At 41.6% G+C, this 23,853-nt stretch overlaps 1 protein-coding gene across 3 annotated transcripts in view; it reads left to right on the top strand.

Moving 5' to 3' along the window:
- LOC144501427 (linker for activation of T-cells family member 2-like) overlaps positions 1-23,627 on the top strand; it is an 89,656-nt gene extending 66,029 nt beyond the window's left edge. Inside the window, exons 3-13 of one of the 3 annotated variants that reach the window (XM_078225166.1) lie at positions 5,370-5,415; positions 5,997-6,040; positions 8,933-8,975; positions 9,750-9,820; positions 12,373-12,408; positions 14,167-14,197; positions 16,611-16,669; positions 18,546-18,605; positions 18,680-18,748; positions 20,902-20,990; positions 22,779-23,627. In XM_078225166.1, coding sequence (XP_078081292.1) covers positions 5,370-5,415; positions 5,997-6,040; positions 8,933-8,975; positions 9,750-9,820; positions 12,373-12,408; positions 14,167-14,197; positions 16,611-16,669; positions 18,546-18,605; positions 18,680-18,748; positions 20,902-20,987 — 545 coding nt within the window. In that variant the 3' untranslated portion in view covers positions 20,988-20,990; positions 22,779-23,627. The remainder of the gene's footprint in view (positions 1-5,369; positions 5,416-5,996; positions 6,041-8,932; positions 8,976-9,749; positions 9,821-12,372; positions 12,409-14,166; positions 14,198-16,610; positions 16,670-18,545; positions 18,606-18,679; positions 18,749-20,901; positions 20,991-22,778) is intronic. The other 2 variants (XM_078225168.1, XM_078225167.1) reach the window with 2 other exon arrangements.
- The last annotated feature ends 226 nt before the right edge of the window (positions 23,628-23,853 follow it).

Raw genomic sequence — 23,853 nt, 5'->3', positions numbered from 1 at the left:
GGCGACCTAAGACGGAATTTCCCACATAAGGTCTATGGACCTTTAAATGGTCCACCAAATTCTTTGTCCCGCCCGCTACGATTCCTGTGGTGGGCAGGATGGGAAAATTCCACCCATAGTCAGATAGTGTAGAAAAGGCCTTTCGGCCCATCGAGTCTGCACTGACAAAACTACCACTAAAGACATGCTAATCTCATTTTCCAGCCCTTGTCCCATAGCCTTGAATGTTATGATATTTCAAGTGTTCATCCAAATACTTTTTAAAGGTTTTAAGGTTTCCAGCCTTGATGCGCGATTAAATCACTCGGGAGGCTAGATTGTACCCGGGAAATAAAGGCTTTTATTACTAACAAGAATGGAGCACACTATATACAATACAATCCCAGACTAAAGGGTCACCAGGCAGTGCAGTGACCTTTATACTTCCCCAGGTAGGCGGAGCCAACTGGAGTGTACCACAGAACAATATCAACAGGTAGAACAGCCCAACCCTAACACCAACAGTGACAACAGTAAGATATCTACAAACACCCATAGTGCTGACCATCCATGGCTCAGCACTCATAGTGGTAACCAACTATGGTTCACCACAAGCCTCCATTACCTTCACGGGCAGTGCATTCCAGATTCCCACAATCTCCTGAGTGAAAAGATTTTCCTCAAATTCTTTCCGAATCTCCTGCCCCTTACCCTAAAATTATGCCCCCTTTTGATTGACCCCTGAACCAAGGGGAACAGCTGCTGCCTATTCACCCTGTCCATACCCCTCATAATTTTATATACCTCAATCATTTCCTTCCTCGGCCTTGTCTGATCCAGAGAAAACAATCCAAGCCTATTCAGCCTCTACTTATAGCTCAATGTTCCATCCTAGTGAACCTCCTCTATATCCCCTCTTGTGCAATCCTCTTTAAATGCATCAGTGCTATCTGTTTCAACCAATCCATATGACACATCACATTTTTACCACTCTAAAGAAATTCATCCTAAATTCTTTATTTGATCAGTTAGAACCTATATTTATGCTTTTCCCTTGTTCTGGTCTCTGCTCCGTGGAAACAATTTTTCCACATCCACCCTGTTAAACTCCTTATCTGATCTCCTCTTTTTGGGAAGTAATTCGTAGCCTGTTTAATCTATGCTGACAATTTCATCTCCTCAATCCTGTTATAAATGGGGAAGGGAGGAGGATAGGGTAGCTGCATTATTTGGTGATGTGGGAGGAGAAATTGACATGACAGAAATCATATTAGTGGAAAATATCAAAGGAGATAAAGCCATTTGAGACAAAGGAAGGGGGACATTTGATGAATCAGACTAACTTAGAGAGGGAAGCATGGTGGCAGTGTCCCTACCACTGGGTCAGAAGCTCAAGACTTGATGGCCATGGAAAGTGCATTTATAACATGGCCAAACAGGTTGATTATCAGCGCTATCTCTCTAACCCTGCGCATTTACCATGGCTAATCCACCTAACCTACACATCTTTGAAGTGTGGGAGGAAACCCACGCAGACACTGGGAAAATGTGCAAACACCACACAGACAGTCGTCATCCAAGGCTGGAATCAAACCCGGGTCCCTGGCGCTGTGAGGCAGCAGTGCCCTAAGATAAAAAACTTATTGATTCACTGAAGGTGCAATAAAGCTTTTGTACAATTATGCTAGAACTGAGAGGTTTTGCCTACCAGGATGATTGAACAGGCTGGGGCTCTTTTGTTTAGAAACGAGAAGATTGAGAAAGATCTTTGAGATTATTAAAAGGTTTGATACCATAGACGTAGAGAAAATATTTTGACTTCCAAGGGAGACCAGATCTAAGGGCTATAAATATAATAAACTTAATAAGAAAATTGGGAGAAACTTCCTGACCAAGTGATCAAAATATGCAGTGGGAATGCTGGAAAGTACTGGAGAGAGAACTGGTATGTTGATGGAGACGGGAAAAGATGTGTGTGAATCTGGTGTTGAATAGTTTGTTCCTGTGCTGTAAATACTTTGTAAATAATTTCTCTACTTTCTCCATTGCTTTAATATGCTTTTTGTAACATGGAAGTTTGATGATTTTTTCAATATAGAATAATGGATTATTTGGAATAATTATTTTCAACAATTTAGCTGGCAACCTTTTTAAAATGAACAGGTTTTGCCCCTCAGTTTTTGATCTGAGAACAGAATGCAAGTTCGGTGGCTAATGTTTCTTCAGAATCTAATTTTTACTTTGTCACCTTTTTAAAAAAATAATCAATTTGAGAATAGACTTGAGGCAAACAAACAAGTCTCATTTTTTGCACTAACTTTAACCATATTTTAATGTGCACAGGATAAGAAAAGGTTGTTGTCTGTGATTCACACAGTTGGAAATTCTTGAGATGGTCTTTCTTATCTATCTTTTATTGACAATTTTTTGATTTGGTTTTCTGGGTCAAATAAATAGTCTTTACTTTGGTTCTTGTGATGTGGGTGTTGCATTTAATTCCCATCCCTAATTGACCTGAAGAGTGAACTCTGGAGTGGGGCCCACAGTCTGGGTTCAGATCAGGTAGAGGGTGGCAAGTATCTCCTTCCTAAAGGAGATTGGTGGACCAGTTTTTTTTTGTTGGCAACTTCAGCAGCGTTCATGATCATTTTCTGCTCCCAGCCTAAACAATAGTTGGAGGAAAAAAGTATTTGCATTTAAAAAACTTAGAACCTTAACTTAATTAATACCATCATTAGTGCAGTTCCTTAGTTTGCCCGTGAGTTTAATGGAGCAAATTCTAATTGGTGATGGTGGAAAGCTAGGGGTACAGACCACCTGCCACATGTTCTAGTCCTTGCCTGGTTTACCTACAATTGAACTGAATGTCGTACAGGATGTGTAGCAGACAGTGACAGGGTGAAGCCAGTATAGAGCCCATGTTGATGTTGGAAATCAGCCCCAGCCCAATAATGACTTGGAATTTCCTTGGAAGGTGCTGCTGTAACTTGATAGGAAGCAAGCCAGAAAGCGCGCAAGATATCACCACCATTCTGGAAAGTTATGAAGCAGATCCAAATAAATTCCCCAGTAAGGAATTCTGTTCTGCTGCCTCATGTCACCTCTCAAAGAAATATAGATGGATGGCACTGTGGCACACTGCTGCCTCACAGCACCAGGGATCTAGGTTTAATTCCCGGCTCGAATCTGTCTGTCTGGAGTTTGCACGTTCTCCTCGTGACTGTGTGAGTTTCCTCCGGGTGCTCCGGTTTCCTCCCACAGTTCGAAAGATGTGCTGGTTAGGTGGATTGGCCAGGCTAAATCCTCCCTCTGTACCCGAACAGAGTGGGGATTTTCGCAGTAACTTTGTTGTAGTGTTAATGTAAGCCTACTTGTGACATTAATAAACTAAAAAACGAATCGATGGACAAGGCATCGCAAATCACATTGCCAGTTGGCTGTCAATGAGCTGTGCATTGAACCATTGTGCCCCCCTGTGGCTTTGTTAGTTATGATGTATTAGCAAAGTCATACAGACCAGAGACATTCCAGGTTGGATCCCTGTTGACTTTGCTGGACTCTCATGGGAAAGCACCAAGGTTCACTGGGACTGACCTTGGCTATAATATTCCCTGTGGCGACTTCACACATGAATAAATGGCTGGAGTCTCAGGAGGCACCCACGTGGAATTCTGTAGAACATAGAGCACAAAAACAGACCATTTGGCCCAATCCGACCCTCCTTCCAATCTTTCCCCAATGACTCATCAACATAATCTTCTATTCCCTTCATCCTCTTATACTTGCATAGCTTTTGTTGAAACATATTTTGCCTCAGCTGCTTCCTCTGATAGCGAGTCCCACATTCACACCACTCTGGCTGAGGAACTTTCTTCTCAATTCCTATTTGATTGTCTGGTGATCACCTTGTATTCGTGGCCTCAAATTTTGACCTTCTGCACAGGTGGCTACAGTCTCTGTGTTAACATCAAAACCTTTCATAACCATAGCGACCTCAGCCTTCTCTTTTTATTTTATGTTTATTCTTGACGGCTATAAACTTGCAGCTCTGGTACCATTCTTGCAAACATATTTGCACCTTCCCCAACACCTCTATCTCCTTTTTATAAGACGCTGTACACAGTAATCAAAGTGTGGTCTAACCAAGGTTTGATATGACTTTAGCACAACTTCTCTTCTTTGCAATTCTATCCATCCGGAAATAAGTCCCAGTGCTTGGTTTAGTCATGTTAACGTGAACCACTCATTCTAGTGATTTGTGTTTGAATCCTCAGATTCCTTTGCTTCTCTACCCCTTGTTGATGCCTCTCTTCTAAATAACACATGACCTCTTTACTCTTATTAACCAAATGTAACATTTCTCGCTTATCTATTTTGAAATTAACTTGTAAATCATGTGCCCATTCGGCACACTTATTAATATTGTCTTGTTGCAATCCTCTTTAGTATTAAATATCCCACCTAACTTGGTGTCATCTGCAAATTTATAAACCAATATTTTGATTCCAAAGTTTAAATCATTAATATAAATAGTGAACAGTGGTCCCAGCACTGATCCTTGTGGGACTCCATTTCCCACCTTGTCACCCTGAAAAGCTTCCCTTTACTCTGGTTTTCTGTCTCCCAGCCAGATACCTTTCCGTTATGTTACTTGTCCTTGGCCTCCTTTTGTGGGTGTTTGATTAGCACAGTTGGCTAAATGGCAAGAATGTACTGCAGAATGACACTAAGTGTGAGTTTAATCTGCATAACAGCTGCTATGGTGGTTCATGGAGGCTTGACTCCTCATCTTGCCCCATGCTTGCAGAGTGTTGCCCCTCAAGCTATATATAATCAATTGTCTCTTTAATGGAGAGAGCTGCCAACAGGCCCTCATGGACTATGGCCAATTACCTCTGGCTCCAAGTTCATTCATCTGTTATGTGGTACCTTATTGAAGACTTGCTGGAAATCTAGATATATTATATCTACTCCATTTCCATTGCCTACTCTCTCTCTCACACCTCTTTAAAGAGTTAAATGAGGTTGGTAAAGCAATACTTTCCCTTTTGAAATCCCACATTGAATATTAATTTTTATATTTATGTTTCTGGATCTTTTTATTTTCTCCTTTATTAGATTACCTTTCCTACCATTGATATGTGGGTCCACAGTTCCCTGGTCATGATCTAACTCCATTCTTAAGCATAATTATAATGTTAACTATAGACCAGTCACCTAGCATTGCACCTTTTTCTATCAAACTAAGTATGCATAACAGCCCCTCTTCAATCTTTTCCCTAGATTATGATTTGAATGTGTGAATGCAATCCTTTTGAGGTTTTTACCATTGTTGAGTTGGATCAGTTTAAGGCTCGATGAGCTAACAGATCTTCTTTCTCCATCTACAGCTATAATCAGAGAAGAGACCAGGAGGAAAGGCCAGAGTATCAACATGTAAGTAGCAGCTGGATTACTCCATTTAAATCTGCATTGCTCTGTTTTGTATATTGGGCATTGAGATCTGCATGATTGATATGAAATGCTCTGTCAGAAAATGACACAATATTGATCAATACGTGTAGGATTGTGGTGCACTGGATTGCATCCCTGCCTCTGAGCCAGAAGCTCCGGGTTTGAGTTGCACTCCAGGACTAGGGCATTGAGATAGAGGATCAGCCATGATCATATTGAATGGTGGAGCAGGCTCCAGGGGCCAAATGGCCTACTTCTGCTCTTATTTTCTTTGCCTGTTTCTAATAATTGTGCGTTCATAACAGGGCTGAACAAGTTGATTATCAACCTGCTGCAAATCTTTCCAACACTTGCCAACAACAGGCAGTAAGAACAGGAGAGATTTCTGGTCAGCCATGTTGGAGCCTCTCCCATCACTAACTGTAGCTCCAGACTCCAACATGCTTGTGAGAATTGGGGCACTTTCTCTGTAAACAGCTATTGGATTTCTGCATATCAAACATGAGATTTCAGCCACTGGAGAGAAACGTTCAGTTTTCATCCAATTCAACATCTCGTTTTAGGAATGAAGACAGCAAGCGATTTGAAGTAGTGAGATCATATACAGGTAAATATTAACATGCAATGATGTGAAAAATATTAAGGTCCAGATGTGATCATGTCTGGATCGACTCTGGTAGAAATATTCAATTCTCCTACAATTTTTGCCATTAAATATATATTTCCAATTCCTTATTGAAAGTTACCATTGAATCTGCTACAGTCAGAGAGTGCATTCCAGATCATAACAGCTCGCGATGTTTGTTTCCAAAAATATATCCTCCTGTCATCTTTGGTTGTTTTGCCCATCACCTCCTATCAAATATCCTTTCGACCTTCTGAGTTCTAATGAGAACAATCTCTACATCACTGGTTTCATTCTAGTAAATGTCACGATGGCACAGTGGTTAGCACTGCTGTCTCTCAGCGCCAGGGACCCAGGTTCGATTCCCAGCTTGGGTCACTGTCTGTGCAGAGTCTACATGTTCTCCCCGTGTCTGTGTGGGTTTCCTCCGCATGCTCCGGTTTCCTCCCACAGTCCGAAAGAGATGCTGGTTAGGTGCATTGGCCATGCTAAATTCTCCCTCAGTGTAACCCGAACAGGCGCTGGAGTGTGGCGACTAGGGAATTTTCACAGTAACTTTGTTGCAGTGTTAGTGTAAGCCTACTTGTGAAACTAATGAATAAACTTGTAATCTCTTCTGACATCGCTCCTAAGTATGGTGCTCAGAATTAAGCACATTGCTCCAACAGAGGCCAATTCAATGTTAGACAAATTAACATAATTCCCTTGCTTTCCTACTCTAATACTGAGCTCTAGGAAACATCATTGTATACTTCCTGCACTCACCACTACTCTCTGCCTTTTGTTGTTTAACCACATCAGCTTTTCTCTTTAATCCAATGGACTTTAATTTTGTTTACAAATCTGTTATGTATTTACTTTATTGCTTTTGAAAGTCCGTATCCACAACAACAGCTTGCATCAACTTTCCCGGTTACTTCAAAGAACACAAACCTGGTTAACCAGGCTTCCCTTTAGCAAGTCTATGCTTCCTTTCATTTATTAATATATAATTTCCAAGCACTAATACATTTGCCTCAAGTTATTGCCTCTAAAGATTTCCCCACCAACAACATTAGGCTGTCTAACCCATTGTTCCCAGGATTAAATCTCTTTTTCATCAAAGGTGTTCCATGTGCAATCCTCTAGTCATTTGGCAACGCAAGGAGAATTGGAAGGTTGTGGCCATTCTTTTGGGTGAAGCAACTTAAACAAACTGAGAGACAAAGCAAGAAGGGCAGTCCTTAAAAGGGGACTGACCAAAACAAAAACAAAGCACAAATGAAACTTAAAGCATCAAATCAAAAGGTGATTAAAAGGGTCAATAATGCACTCCAGTCCCTGCGGTGCCCACCAAGTACAAAAGGCCTCGATGGTGCCCGTGGACACCGCATGCCCCCTCTCCAGGAACACCCCGCTGCAAATATAGCCGTGGCAATCAGGTTTGATGGCCCCCTTGGTTGCCCATTGCCTGGACCTGTGGAAGACCCTCTTGAGGTTTCCACCCTTAATTGCCTCATTAACCTAAGCAGGATACATCCTACCTGGACTGGTGACATTTCTACTTTAAGTTCTGCCAACCTTTTAAAAAACATTTCAACTGATTTAATTCCAGCCAATATCATACCTCCCCCTTTATTGGCAGCATCCTTTTCTTTAGTGAAAACAAGTGCAAAGCATTAGTATCACAGCCATGTCTTCTACCTCTATGAGAAGATCATCTTTATGGCACCCAATTTAACATGCATTAGAAGCGGTCCAGCAAAGGTTCACTAGTTTGCTTCCTGTTCTAGAGGGTTGTCCTATGATGAGAAGCTAAGTAAACTGGGTCTGTATTCTTTGGGGTTTAGAAGAATGAACATTGAAATTTGACAGGGTAGACATTGAGAGGTTGTTTCCCCTGGCTGGGGAATCAAGAGCATGGAGGTCCAGTCTCAGAATATATGCTCAATCAGTTAGGACAGAGAAATTTCTTCACTGAGTTGTGAATCTTTGAAATTCTCTACCCCAGAGAATTGTGGAAACCCCAACGATGGACATATTTGAGGCTGAGGTGGACAGACTTTTGGGGTATCAGGGAATTGAAAGGTTTGGGGAGTAGGTGGAAAAGTGGAGTTGAGGCAGAAGATTGGCCCTGATTGGACTGAATGCTGGAACAGTCTCGAGGGGCCGAGTGGATTACCCCCTGCTCCTAATTATGTTCTTAGTTCATCGTCTGTAAAACACTTCCTGAGGCAGGAAGAGGACAATGCAAGTTCTTTCTCCCTTTACAGTTCAATACTCTTCCTCTGTGATAAACATTATAGTATTGTTACAGGTAGCAAACAGTATAAGATGGTGTTTTCGTCAAGATAGAACAGAGAAGAACATACAATAGTGAGACAAACCTCTACTTTGATGCTAAATTAAATGTGGGAAGCTTAAGGTTTGGGAGCGGTGCACGTTTGGGCCCAAACACACAGCTATAACTTGGCAGATAAATGCTTAATATATCAAATAGTCCTTTTGGCTAAGATCAAGTGCAGTATCGACATGCTGTGCTTGGTTGAAGTCATTAGGTTACATTTTAGCTTCATTTGAAGCAATTTTTAAAAGCGACATCTCGGCCTTTTGGCTAAGATGCAAATGAGATCAAGCCTTGGAGGAGGAGTTATGCCTACTCCAATCAGCTTGGATCATGTAGATCAAGCCCAAGACGGGAGGTGAGAGCCCTGTCTTGTCAGCTTGGATCGGGAATGTCTCAACTTGTTGAGACTCTGAATTGGACTTGATTTGATTGAATTGGAATTTAAAAAATCAAAGACTAAATTAGTATTGCCACACACACAAATTGATTCAATTGGTATTACTTTTAATTTTCACTGAGTATAATGTTTTTTAATTTTTTTTCCCCAGTGTCTCGACCAGAGCAAATACCAAGGCCAGAACCAAAGACTGAGTAAGATATGTGGTGCAAAATATGATCAAAAATGTAAAAAAAAGAACCTAATTTCCCTCTGAGTTGACCAGATGTAAAGTGGTGTGTGTTGTGTGTATGTGCATGTGTGTGTTATAATAGTAGGATATGGTACCTAAAGAGTTACCGTAGGACTAAATACAGTCCACACAATGATGTAAGAAGGCACATGACCCAGAGCTAGGGTCGGTTAGGGTTATAGATGGATAGAGAAAGGTAAAGACCATTTCTGTATCCTCTACTGTAAATATGTATATAGTTAAATATTAATAGAAACTTGCTGGTAATATACTAATGACTATGAGACTGCTTCATAGGGTTTCTTTATTCATGCATGGAATGTGGACATCGCTGGCTGGGCCAATACTTGTTGTCCATCGCTAATTATCCTTAAACTGGGAGACTTGCTAGGTCATTTCAAACGGATTTTAAACAGTCAACCACATCTGTGTGTCTGGAGTCACATGTTGGGCAGATAGGAGATAAGGAGATAGATTCCCTTCCTTAAGGGACATTAGTGAACCAGATGGGTTTTTATGACAACTGACAATTTTTTAATTCCAGATTTTTTTAAAAATTCAAATTTCACCATCTGTCCAAGCAGATCTTTTCAAGGTACTGATCTAGAATACATAGTGTGTGTGTGTGTGTGTGTGTGTGTGTGTTATTGATGCAAACGGCCTCATTTATGGTTGATTTGCTAAGTACGGAAAGAAGGTTATTCATCTTTAATAGCATGCTTCTGAACTCTTTCAGGAATGTGACCACCTCAAATGATTTACAAGTTTACCAAGGTTTGTATGAAACAGATTCAAAGCTCTTCACAGGTACAGTCTGTGTTAATTATTTACCTCATCTACCTCATAATTATTTAGATCATCTACCCTATTACTCACAGGCAAAAATATCCAGTTGTGTGTCAGGGTAGGATTTTGTGGTCATGCCCACCGTGGGAATCATTGTGGGTGGGACAGAAAATTTGACGAACCAGCAAAACGTCCGTTGACTTTGGGGGGGAATTTAACCCGTGACGGCACTCATGGTGGTGGGACTGGAAAATCCCACCCTCTGCTTCTGCCCTTTAATTTCTTCGTCATACTCATTCAGTCTTCTTTCTGTCCCTCTTTCTTGCATTGTTTCTATTAATAACCTATTTTTCTCCGTTACTCTGGTATCTCTTTGACTGTAATGCTTACTTCCATTTTGTCTGTCCTTTGTTGCCTTTTCTCTGTATTTCCAACCCGCTCTCTGTATTTCCTGTGCCCTCTCTGTATTTCCTACCCACTCTATGCCTGACTTTGCTCCTAACCTTTCATGTAGGACTGCCATGTTAGTGATTCTACCATACAGTGTCAGAAGAAGAATGTCACTTCTTTTAAATACATTCCCTTAATTTGGGAGCCTTTCCTTAAGATTTGAAATTGGCACATATCTCTCTGCATTTTAAGAAAGTGAGAGAGAATCCAGTGGATTACTAGAGTTTATGATTAAAGTTAGGATATCTGAACACCTTGAAATCTTTCAACTGATCTGAGAGAGCCTGAATGGATTTGTAAAATGTATTTCATGTCTGATGAACTTGATTGAACTTTTTTGAAGAAGTTTTGGACAGGGGAATGTCAATGGATGTTATTTATATGAACTTCCAGAAGACATTTGATAAAGTTCCTCCATAAGAGACTATTAGCTAAAGTTCATGGAATTGATGGCAAATTATTGACCTGGTTAGGAAATTGACTGAGTGGTAGGTGACAGAGAGCAGAGATAATGAGCCGGTATCCCAATGGGTGGAATGAGAGGAGTGGTGTTCCGCAAGGGTCTTTGTGAGCCCTCACCTATTCCCTGTACTTATTGATGACTTAGATGATGGGATATAAAGACACATTTAAGTTTTCCAATGACTCAAAGATAGGTGAAACTGCAAGCTATGATCTACAAAGTGATATTAATTGATTTAAGTGAATGGGTAAAACTGTGGCAAATTGGGAGTTCAGAATAGGCGAATACAAAGTCATCCACTTAAACAGGATAGAACAGGGTACTTTCTAACTAGTGAGAAACTAGAAACTGTAAAGGTTGAAGGAGACTTTGGGATTCATGTATAGAGATCATTAAAACGTTATGGACAGGTTCAGAAAAGAATCAACAAGACTGAAGGAATGCTGGCCTTTATATCTAAAGGACTTAAATACAGGGAGATAGAAGGCGTGTATAACAATACAAAGTCTAGGATAGACCACACCTGAGGTTTTGGACACCACATCTTAGGGAGGATATATTGGCCTAATGGAGAATACAGCATAAATTTACCAAAAGGAGACATAGACTCCATGGATAACAGAAACTAGGGTTGTACTCCCTGGAGTTTAGAAGGTTAAGGGGTAATTTGATTGAACTTTTCAAGGTATGAAGGGTAGAGAGAAACAATATTTCCACTGGGTGGGGAGTCTAGGCTGCGAGAACGTGGTACCAAAATTCCGGCTAGATCTTTCAGGGTGAAGTTAGGAAACTTCTGCACACATATAGAATCCTCCAGTGCAGAAGGAGGCCAGTTGGCCCATTGAGTATGCACTAACCATAATCCCATCAGGTCCTATCCCCATAACCCCATGCATTTACCCTGCTAGTCCTCCTGACACTAAGGGGCAATTTAGCATGGCCAATCAACCTAACCCGCACATCTTTGGACTGTGGGAGGAAACTGGAGCACCCGGAGGAAACCCACGCAGACACGGGGAGAATGTGCAAACTCCACACAGACAGTGACCCAACCTGGGTCTCTGGCGCTGTGAGGCAGCAGTGCTACACTGTGCCACCGTGCTGCCCCCATATGGTGGTAGAAGTTTGAAATTCTCTTTGCAAATGATGATTGATGCTGGGTCACTTACTAATTTTGAATGTGAAACAGAGATTTATGTTAACCAAAGATATGAAGGAATTTGGGGCAATGACAGGTAGATGTAGTTGGATGGCAGATCAGCCATGATCTCATTCAATACCTGAACAGACCCGAGGGGATGACTGACCACCTCCTATTCCAATGTTTCTACAAAGAAACATCATACTCCATATTCCCTTGCCCCATAGCTCCTTTAAGATATATTCAGAATTGCCACTCCGGATTGGTGACCTGCTAGAGTGAGGATTGCGTTTGTCTTGCGGTGATATTCTGCACAGTCAAACCCCCACCATGCTGGCAACCTGTGTTCACCAGTGGAAAAAGAAAACTTGGAACAGTTAGTGGATAGCAATTGTTACCCAAGGAACTGGAACATAGCAATCAAAGCTCTTTCAGAAAAGGGATTAAAGAAAATTGGGATGGAGGGTAATATTAACACTTACTGATGCTAATGTTAAACTCCAATCTCTTTCCTAACAGCTGCAGACACACCAAGCTACGGCAACATCATTATTGGTAGGTGAATGATTTCCAGAGTGTGGTTTTAATGGAGCGCAGGTAGACGCAGGTAGTTGTTGGTAACCATTGGGAATTAAAGTTTTAACTCAATAATTTTGATACTATCACTTGTTTTCAAATCCAAGAAAAATTAAAGGGAGGTCATGATTGAACTGTGCAATGCTCTGGTCAGACCCAATTTAACACCAGACAGACCCACCTTTAACATTATCCAATTCTGATCAAACTACACCATAAGAACTACTAGAAAGGCTGCAGCTAAAAAGTTATCTTATAGAGCAGTGATGAACAACCTAAACTAGTGAGTGGCCCTCCTTCATCTCAGTGGGCCACAAGATTGAAATCAGGCTTGTTCACTAACCGTGACCTCATGAATAAGATTAAATACATTTAATACATGCTAAATATTTCATAACAGGTTAGAGAAAATGCTTAATCATTTATATATTAATAGAACAGTCATTAACTTTAAATAATAAAAGAAGAAATATTGACACTTTGGACACAGAGGGAGCACACTCTCAGTCAATGTTATGAGCAATCAGCACACGCCTCACTTCACTTGCCCTTACTTTACGTGTGAATCACCTCAGTCAGACCGGTAGGAAACGACACGGATGGAAATCAGTGGAATGTGCCAACTCTGTGCATGGGCAACGGTCAACAAAATGTCTCGTGGGCTGCACTCAGGACTGTAGGTTACCCACCACTGTAAAAGGGGGAAGATATGGGAAGGGTTAATCCTTTAAATTTAGGGGAGAGTTGTCATCTTACTGAAATGTAAATTTGTTTTAATCCAGCCAAATCTACTGGGCAATTTTACTCTACCAAAAGTAGATGGATCATTCTGCAATTGATTCTTAATCTAGCCTGCTCCTATCAAGAACTGTAGGACACCATTAAGGTGCAAATTAACATTTAACAGCCAGGTATAAATGGGAGAATAATTATTTTGGACCAGCATTTGTTGCCTATCCCTAATTACCCTAGAATGGACTGGTTTGCTCAGCCATTTCGGAGAGCAGTTAAGAGTCAATCACATTGTGTTGGAGTCACATGTAGACCAGTTAGATTGCCTTTCCCATAGGAACCAGATGGGTTTTGAATGGCAATTTCATGATTTTTTAACTAATTTTAAATTCCACCAGCTGCCATATTGGGATTTGATCCTGTGTCCCCAGAGCCTGGGCCTCTGGATTACTCGTCCAGTGAAATTACCACAATGCCACTGTCTTCCCCATTGGATGGGAAAGTTACTATTGAAATATAAATTGGTTTCTTTCTTTATCTGAACCGTTTGACAATGTCCTCACACCAGGCCATTCTTTCGATAGGTTTTTCAGATAGTTGTAATTTATTCCCGATGTTCTTGATGGTGGGGGTGTCCAGAACCAGGGGTTACAGTCTGTGGATACAGGATAAACCACTTAAGACTGAGATGAGGAGAAATTTCTTCACCCAGAGAGTGGTGAGCCTGTGGAATTCACTACCACAGAAAGCAGGTGAGGCCAAAATATTGAATGTTTTCAAGAAGCAGTTAGATATAGCTCTTGGGACAAAGGGGGTCAAAGGATAGGGGAGGTAGGTGGGATTGAGTTGGATGATCTGCCAAGATCATAGTGAATGACGGAGCAGGCTTGAAAGACTGAATGCATCCTCCTTTATATTTCTAAGGATCCTCTTGCCTATTGCTGGTATGTTGTTGCCTCCTGTAGAAACTATTATGATAAAATAACAAGTTCCTTTCTTTTCCAGCAAACAAACATGAACAAGACCAAAATTACATGTAAGTCACAGTTTACACTCTGTTTATAGAAACTGTAGTTGGGATTCTTCCAGGTGTAGCATTGGAATCTTGAGAATAGAATCCAGCAAAGTAGGCAATTGCGAAATATAAAACAAAATGGGGAGAGAAAGACTATGGAAAGATTTTAATGATCAGATATCATGTCATAGAATCATAGTACATAAGGAGGCCATTTGGCCCATTGTGTCAGTGCCAGCTCTCTGTAGGACATTCCCCCCCCCCTTCCCATCTATTTTTCACAACCGTGCAGAACCCGTGTTGGAAATGTGTCTGTGGGGGACAGTGAGGGGTAGAGATAACATTATCTTGCATTCATGTTACTACAGTCTGATACATTGATCCCGCCTCCTTGCACACATTCTTCACCGGAAAAATTGGATTTTGGAATTGTTGGAAGGATGCAGACGAGAAGAGTTGGCCTTAATTGAATATCGAGGGGCTTAAGAGGTGTGCTAGACCTGGAATACTGAGTTCCTGGTTAACCCCAGTCTGGAGTGATGGATTGTGAGGCTGTTGCTGGAGGGGTCTGAAATGGACTGACTTTGTGCAGCCATAGCCCGTTCCAATGGACAGGAGTCTGCAGACTGGCAAAATTGGCACTCACTGAAAGAGGTCATGAGAGTGATAAATAAAGGATGGCACAGTGGTTAGCACTGCTGCCTCCCAGTGCCAGGGACCTAGGTTCGATTCCTAGGCTTGGATCGCTGTCTGTGCGGAGTGTGCATGTTCTCCCCCTGTCTACGTGGGTTTCCTCCCGGTGCTCTGGTTTCCTCCCACAGTCCAAAAGACGTGCTGGTTAGATGATTTGGCCATGCTAAATTCTCCCTCAGTGTACCCAAACAGGCACCAGAGTGTGGCAACTAAGGGATTTTCACAGTAACTTAATTGCAGTGTTAATGTAAGCCTACTTGTGACTAATAAATAAACTTTAACTTAAATTTGGAAGGCGCCACAAGTCACAGTGGTGCTGTGGAAATTTGATTTCATTTTTTCTCTTTGCCCAGGATTTTAGGGATAATTTTTCACTTGGATAGAGCTGGACAATTGGTGGCAGGTGGTTATCTGTCCATCCTTATACCCTATTTAAATCGATGGAAAATAAAATAAGGTGTGGCATATAGGAGCAGGGGTAGGCCTCTCGAGCCTATTATACAGGAACAGGAGGAGGCCATTCTGCCCCTCAAGCCTGCTCCATTCTGGGTGGCTGATCCATCAATTGTTCATTATTGCCAAGACTCCAAATTACCTCCCCACCCTCATCTTTGCCAGGGCCAAACATAGGAGTTAGGAGTCGGAGGAGGCAATTCAGCCCTTCCAGCCCACTCTGCCATTCTATATGACTATGGATGATCTTGTCTGGGTCTCAACTCCACTTCCCTGTCTGCTCCCCTTAGCCCTTTATCCCCCTTTTGATCAGAAACATATCTATCTCTTTCTTGAATCTGGTGATTGATTCTACCTCCACTGCACTCTGGGACAGTGAGTTCCACAGATTCACAACCCTCCGAGAAAAGTAGTTTCTCTTCATCCTCTTACCTCTTCTCATCAGTAGGTGGGATCTTTCCGGTTGCACTCACCCCAATGTTGGAAAATCTCTGCCCGAATCAACGGACCTTTTTCATGGTCTGTGTCCTGCCTGCTACAATTCCTGTGGCGGGCAAGACGGTAAAATTCCGTACTATATCTATGACCTCTTGTTCTAGACTATCCCACAAGGGGGAACATCTGTTCAACTTATCAATCCCCTTTATCATTTTATATACCTCAATCAGATCTCCCCTCATTCTTCTGAACTTCAGCGAGTACAAGCCCAAGGTATTCAACTATTCGCTCCTCATATGACAGCCCTCTCATCCCTGGAATCAATCTGGTGAACCTCCTTTGAACTGCCTCCAGTGCCACCACATCCTTCCTCAAGTAAGGAGACCAAAACTGCACACGATACTCCAGGTGTGGTCTCACCAATGCCTTGTACAATTCTAACAACACTGCTCTATTTTTAAAATCCAGTCCTTTTGCAATAAATGCCACGATTCCAAGCACACACATACCTCATAACCCTAGACAAAGGAGATGCACAAATGAGTTCGACTGACTACACTGGAATCCCAGTGACTGAGACAGCACTGGGTAAGTTTACACTGGAATTCTAATTACTGAGACAGCACTGGGTCAGTCTACACTGGAATCCCAGTGACTGAGAAAGCACTGGGTCCATCTACATTGGAATCCCAGTGATTGAGACAGCACTGGGTAAGTTTACACTGAATCCGTTACCGAGACAGCACTGGGTAAGTTTACGCTGTGCTTTTGGATTTAATTCCACACATTCACAGATTATTTGTTGACGATTGCTTTGAGTTTAATTTCTGTCTTTTATTTTCTTTGTCAGAAATCCCTTAGCAACAGAATATTATTGCTTCCCTCAGGAATTTCTCAAGCCTCCTGTTGGTAAGTGACACCCCGACATTAGCTTGGGTCTAGCTGCATGTCTGTTAATCGATTGATGCATTATTCTGAGGCAGTAGTAGGGCATAGAGTGACAGGTTCAAGCTGGCAAAAGGCAGATTAAGGGTTGATGCCAATCAATACATAAAGACCTGTAGTTAGAGTGCCAGTGAGACTTCTGGACACCCCAGTGCATTCAGCCAATGAAGTGCACTCGTTCTTGTGATGTTGGTAAACACAGCAATCAATTTACGCAAAGCAAGGTCTCGCAAACAACCACAACGAGATCATTGTTTATAGTGGTGGTTAAGGGATAAATGCAGGTTAGGGCATCGAGAACAGTTGAATTATTTCAGAAACTGAAAGCAAATTTCCGCACATGTGAGGATGGCCTCAACTGGGATCTTGGGTTCATGTCACACTGTGTGTAACCCCCACCGTTTGTCCTGGGCTTGCAAAATCCTACTAACTGTCCTGGCTTGAGACAATTCACACCTCTTTAACCTGTGATTATCCTTCTCTCCACTCGCATTATCTATATCTGTAGAGACTTGATTACCTGTAAAGACTCGCATTCCAACCATTATCTGGCAATTGAGTTTTTGTCTATATATGCCATGTTTGTGAACCTACCGCTCCACTTACCTGATGAAGGGGCAGTGGTCCGAAAGCTCATGATACCAAATAAACCTGTTGGCCTTAAACCTGGTGTTGTGAGACTTCTTACTGTCCATAATAACTGTTAGTGGCTTTGCATTTTCATCAGACCAGGACAGGAACATCTGATAAAACTTAGAATATTCTGCAGTCAGAATTGGCAACACTTGTTCATTCGACATGTGGAGCTCAGGGCACACAAGGAGGGCAATCCAGTGTCAGCCCCTTGCTCTATCCCTGTAGCCTTGCAAATTTATTTCTCTGAATGAGATGGCAATATTTATGCTGGATAAACTCAGCACCTCTGGCAGCATCTGTGGAGAGAGTAACAGTTTTGCGTCCATTGACCCTTCTACAGAACAGGTAATGTTGTATGCACTGTCATTTTCCCTACATAAGCTTAAAGTAGATAATTTCCATAAAAATTACTGATTGAAACCATGATCTTTAGCAGCAATCTCCCCTACTCTGCTATACGTTCTGTCTGGTGAATGTCAATTCCCTCTGATCAGTTGCTGTATCTGGCCATCGGATGGTGCTCTAAGCACACAGATTAGAATCGGACAGCAAACACCCAGCCACACTCAACCCAAGGACCTGAGTGAACAGAGAGCAGATTTCTGTTAGATTACAAATCCAATTCACCTGAAAATTATTTTAAAATACTAATTATTTCAGAGGAATACTTTTTCGAATTAGAAGAATGCAAACCATTAAAAATTTCACAATGTTAATTTCAATGAAATGCATTTTTAAATTATGTGAACTTTTGCGTCCAGATTTCTTGGTCCTTTAGTATCATAAAGTATGGTGGACAGACACTCGGCCCATTGTGCTTGTGCTGGCTCCTTGACAGAGCTATCTGATTAGGTCCACTCCCTCTGCTCTTCCCCCCATGTCCTGCACCATGGCAGATGCACTTGACAGAATTGAATCAGCTTCTCTGTGGGGTTTCACTCTCCTTCCCTCAGATCGAGATGTTCTACACCTCATACAGCATAGCTAAGAAGCAGTGGAAGGCAGGGCTGAGATTCAAGATTGGTATCAGACCCCTAGTGTCCCATACAGCAATGGTGTTCCTCTGTCCCCACCCTCAATGGTATGGGGCAATCTCGCATGTCTCTGGTTTGGGGGCTGAAATCCAGGGCAGTTGTCGAGGGTTAAAAAGCGAGGGATATTTCTCTGGTTTTGTAATGTGACTTTGTTTTATTTTTGCCCAAAGACGATGATTCAACTTCCTATGAAAATGTGGAGATCGATAAAACAGAGACTCGTACATCAGGTAGGTCCACCTCCATTTACAATATTCTAAAACAATTCAGGGGTTGCTGCTAACTGTGTTTTATCTGATTGCAGTGGAGTCAGGTGGAAGTTATGAGAACTGTGAATACGTCACAAAGTGGAAGCAGCAGGAGAAACCAGAGGGTAAGTTTATCGTTCTGTGGAACCACTAGTGACACTGAAAGTATCAAAATCCTGAAATTTATATCTGAGAATGGGATCAGCAGTGATAGCTGGAGAGGTCTGTGGCTTATGGAAAGCTCAAACAAGCCTCACTCAACTCCAGTAGACATATCAGGGATTATCAAAATAAGTTTCACTTCCAACTCTAGCAAAAGGATGTTCAAGGGGTAAGGTCAGGACAAGTCACTGAGTGAAAAGGTAGGGATTAGATCAGAGATAGTCTACACAAATCAACCCAACAACGTTCCAGTGAGCATCAACTGAGAGATCAAGATGGGGAACTTCACAAAGCGGATGGATGTTAATCCCCAGATGAAAGTAACCTGTCAGTAATGGTGGTTGTTTGACAGCAAAAACATTGGAATACATGTGCACAATGGTGGATCTTGCAGTCGTTATGATCCGAGACCAGATCCCCAAATTTTGGTATAATCCTGGGCGAGACCTCCAAATTCCGCTGTGATCCGGCTAGGGATTTGTAACCTTTAGTTTGTTTAGACAAAATTTGAAGTCCCAGTTGTTCACGAAGAATAAAGCTACAGTATTTCACAGTTTTAATACACACACACACGTTACTGTACAAAAGTCAGCCCACAGTCAATATAATCTATATCTTGCATCCAGAAAAAAAGCATGGGGTAAACAGGAATTATCAGGCAAACTGCAGTCGAACACACCATAAACTGCACATTAAATAGCAACACAGCATCCCACCCAGACATCAGTCATCACTGTGAGTCACAAAAATTATTTCAAGCTATGCCTTCCTCACAAAGGATTTCAACTCCTCTCCTTTCCAGCTGACAGCAGCTCTACTCCACCAGAGTTCCACTGGTACCACCCTCGCCCATAAAGCAAACTATTCTAGATTTCTTTCAGATCTGCCGCCTTAGTCTTTTCCAACTGAGTTGACCTATCACCGTGACTGCGTCCCCGTATTTCAGCCAGGCTACTCTCCAGCATTTTATACACACATGGCCCCAGCCTCTCAGCCACACTGCTGCCAACAATTCCTCGATCCTCAATCTCCTCAGCAGCATTGAACAGTCAATCTTCTGAGCCTCTCGGAGACTCAACTTTCAGCAGCATGAAGCTACCAATGGCTCCTGGGGCTTTTCTGAGCTCCAGTTGCCCAAGCAGCACAGAGCTAACAACAACACTTTGGTGTAATGGAGTCAACCTTCCTCTTTGTCTGCTCCTGACAACTGCTGTTCACTGACCCATGATTTCTCCCAAGTGTTCCGCCCCCTGCCCTGAGACAATTAGGGAGTACATTCTGTACCTTAAACATTACATCTCCAGTCAACCAAGGGTCACTCTCAGTTACGAAATTACACACATGAAAAATATCCCCCCAAAAATTATAGATTTCATCTGCACACTTCGAAAAGGATGTTAGAAAAGATGCAAGTGAAAGCCAAAAGAATGGAGTGGGAAAGTGAACGAGAATTGGAGAAACATTCTGAAACCCACAAGCCCTACAGTCTGGAGAGAAGGTTGAGCTGATATCATTGAGATATAAGGTAGAGTGATTCTCACAAATGAGGTAAAATTGAAATAGTTGTTTGGTAGCACAGAACTTGAGTATTGTTGAAAAAAATGCTTTTGTTGAAGCTTTTTGTCTTGCACACATCAGGACATTCACAAGAACACAATACAATGGAAATCAACACATTTGCTGATTTGTTGGCAAGTAGACTCTGGACAACCAATTTAAGATAGTTAATCAGGCTCGCAGTGTGGCACATTTGCGCGTACTGGAAGCTGCATATATTAATACACAGAGCCCTGTTCTTTGCGGACTGAAAGAACATGTACACACATTGCACCTGTTTTAGCTAAACAAAATAAATGACAGCCATTCGCTGGTTCATTCCTCAAGGCAATGCCTTGACTAATCAGAGTCAATCTGCTAAGTTTAAATTTCAAACAATACTTGGCAGTTAACTGTCAGTTGCCATCAACCGGGGCATTCTCCATGGCAACGCAAGACTGCCTTAAATGATCTCTAAGATGCTATCCTCGTTCTTATTGAAACCAGCAGCGCAGTAGCAAGAAATTGTACAAAATCCAAAGAGATTCACTATTATTGTATGTTTATTTTAAATCCTCAGAAAAGAGAGTTGAGAATAACGATGAAAATGATGATGATGATGATGATCCAGATTATGTCAATACTGTGCCTTGTCAATCTCTGTAAAAGGTAATAATCATTTGGAATTTGACCAAATGCATTGACTCTGCCTGTTTCACTAAATGGAATGTTACTACAGCAGTAATTCTGACGTGGGCTGGATGTAGTAAGAATGTCGAAAATGAAACTGCATGAATGTAAATATTGAACATTAATTCCATAGAACTGCTCCAACCTTCCTAATACGAGCATCTTGGGAATCTTTTCATAACCCATTACCTGAAAATGCCCCAGGCCTGACCAGAGAACACAGCTCAACATAGTTTGAAGTATTTATTAGTGACACAAGTAGGTTTATGTTAACACGGCAATGAAGTTACTGTGAAAATCCCCTACTCGCCACACTCCGGCACCTGAGGGAGAATTTAGCATGTCCAATGCACCTAACCAGCACGTCTTTTGGACTGTGGGAGGAAACCGGAGAATCCGGATATGGGGAGACTGTGCAGATTCCGCTTAGACAGTGACCCAAGCCAGGAATCGAACCTAGGTCCCTGGTGCTGTGAGACATAGTAAGAGTTTTAACAACACCAGGTTAAAGTCCAACAGGTTTATTTGGTAGCAAATACCATTAGCTTTCGGAGCGCTGCTCCTTCGTCAGATGGAGTGCAAATCTGAGACATGTCAAGATAGCTGTGACATCCCAAGGAATATTCAGTTGCCTTCTGATAAGTGTACTGAAACATGTAAGGAACTATCATTACCCAAAACTACGGGCATAAATATGAGGTAGTCATCAATAAATGCAATGGGGAATTTGGCAGAAACTCCCTTAGCCAAACAGTGGTTAGAATGTGGAACTTGGAACCACGTGGAATAATTGAAGCTATTAGCATTTAAGGGGAAGTTGGAGAAGCACATGGTGAAGGAGAAAAGGGAAGGACATGCTGATGGGATTAGATGAAGAGGGGTAGCAGGAGGTTCACATGTAACAACAGCCTAGAACAGGGCTGAATGGCCTGTTTCTGTGCTACAAATTCAATGTAGAAGATTAGCAGAGATTTGAGGATTCTGGCTGGAATTTTCCGACCACAATCCCCAAATTTCTGCTAATTTCATCCCGCTCTAGTGAACTGAGATTTGACTTGTCGCCAAAATCTCAGTCTTCGCTGCAGCGGGAGCATGGTGTGAACAGGCGGCACGAATCAGACGAAAATCATGTCATAGTGAGGGGAGGGGGGGGGGGGGTGTTAAAAGCTGAGTTAATCTGAAATTAAAAGCAGGAAAATATTGGAAATTTATTCCACAGAATGTGGAATTCTGAAACCTTGGCATCTTTTAGTTGCTGACTGACTTGCTGTTGCCGTAGCAATGAAAAGGGTATCTGCACTGCTTGTGTTGTACAGCAACAGTTTGCATTTGCACTGCAGTTTTAACAGGCAATTTCCTTTCCCAGACATTTCAAAGTGGACAGCCAGCCTATGAAGGAGCTACGATGAGGTCTGTTCGAAAGTTAGGCCAAAGAGGAGAGATTGAAGGAGCATTGAGAAGAGGGGGAGGTGGGGAAAACTGACAGCTTTAGGAAAGGAGTTCCAGAACCTAAAGCTTAGGCAGCTTAAGCCAACGTTGGATCAACAGGGGAGCAATTTGCAAGGGGTTACAGCCCAAAAAACAACAGTAGTGGAAGGTTTGGTGCTGGACAAGACTGTGGCGATGGGGACTCTACAGTGTTTTAAATGGCTTTTCTGTTCATGAGCAAGCTTGTGTTTAGAAACGATTAGGGCAATATCATAAATGTCTCTGTTTAGTATAAATATTCATTCATTGATAAACATATATCCACATTATTTCCTTTAGTATACGGAGTTGGAAGAAAACTTAACATTTAAGCCTCTCTCAGACCGTGAAGTTAAACTCAAATGGGCTGTCGAATATGAACATGGTCTAGAAGCCCCTGGAGAATTCCTTTCTTTTTCTCCCAAAGCAAAGCTTTTTTTTTGTGTTTCTTAGTTCTGCTAAGAATACTTAAAATTGCAACATTCACAAACATTAGAGACCAAGATTTCCATTAATTTATTACACAAGAATCACCTACTAATGGTGTTTACCCAATCAACAATGTTAATCTACTCTGTTTAAACATCTCATCTGAATTGGAAGATTTCAATAATGACGATCCATACTGTTCCAGTCCTGTATCTGCTGAAGTGATCTGATGGAAGTCTGGTACCACTGTGCTTCTGACATGGCAACCATTCAAGACTGTTTTCATTTCAATCCACAAACTCTGAATGCACCAGCAGATCTACTTTCATTTTTCATACTCAGTTGGTGTTTTAGTAAATTATTGTATCTATTATTGAATTTTAAATGTTCATGTACAATCTAAGACAGTTTAGAGCTGTTATCTCAAGACTCTCCAAATAGAATCAAAGTTACTGAAGAGCATCTGAGCTCAGTTGATGCTATTTTAAATTGTGCTTCATCTTTCTATGCATCGGTGAGCATACTGAAATCCGTTAATGAACAGCACACCATTTTATCCAGGAGTCATGGTAAATGTAATCCTACAGAGATTAGAAGCTATTTTATGGATCAATGGAAATTTCTGCATCAATTTATAACAAGCTATTGTGTTCATATTTGTAATGTTGATGAAAGTTTTATAATCTATATATTAAAAACATTTCCGATTTGGATGATCTGATGGTTTTAGAGTGCTGTTGTACCAGTGGAACAGGTTATTAGTGAATTGACCAGTATGTAAATACAGTTAAGATGCTGCTCTTTACTCAAGCAGCCAGTTAGTTAGAAAGGTTTTGATCTATGGTCCTAAGATTGTCTTATTTATCAAACGGTGCAATAAATGATGCTCATTCTGTACAATTGCCAGGGATTGAAGCAGAGAAATTCCTGGCAAGGCTGCAAATGA

The sequence above is a fragment of the Mustelus asterias genome, chromosome 12 (assembly GCF_964213995.1).
Source record: "Mustelus asterias chromosome 12, sMusAst1.hap1.1, whole genome shotgun sequence".
Classification (NCBI taxonomy): domain Eukaryota; kingdom Metazoa; phylum Chordata; class Chondrichthyes; order Carcharhiniformes; family Triakidae; genus Mustelus; species Mustelus asterias.
This window is presented reverse-complemented; position numbering and strand designations above follow the sequence as displayed.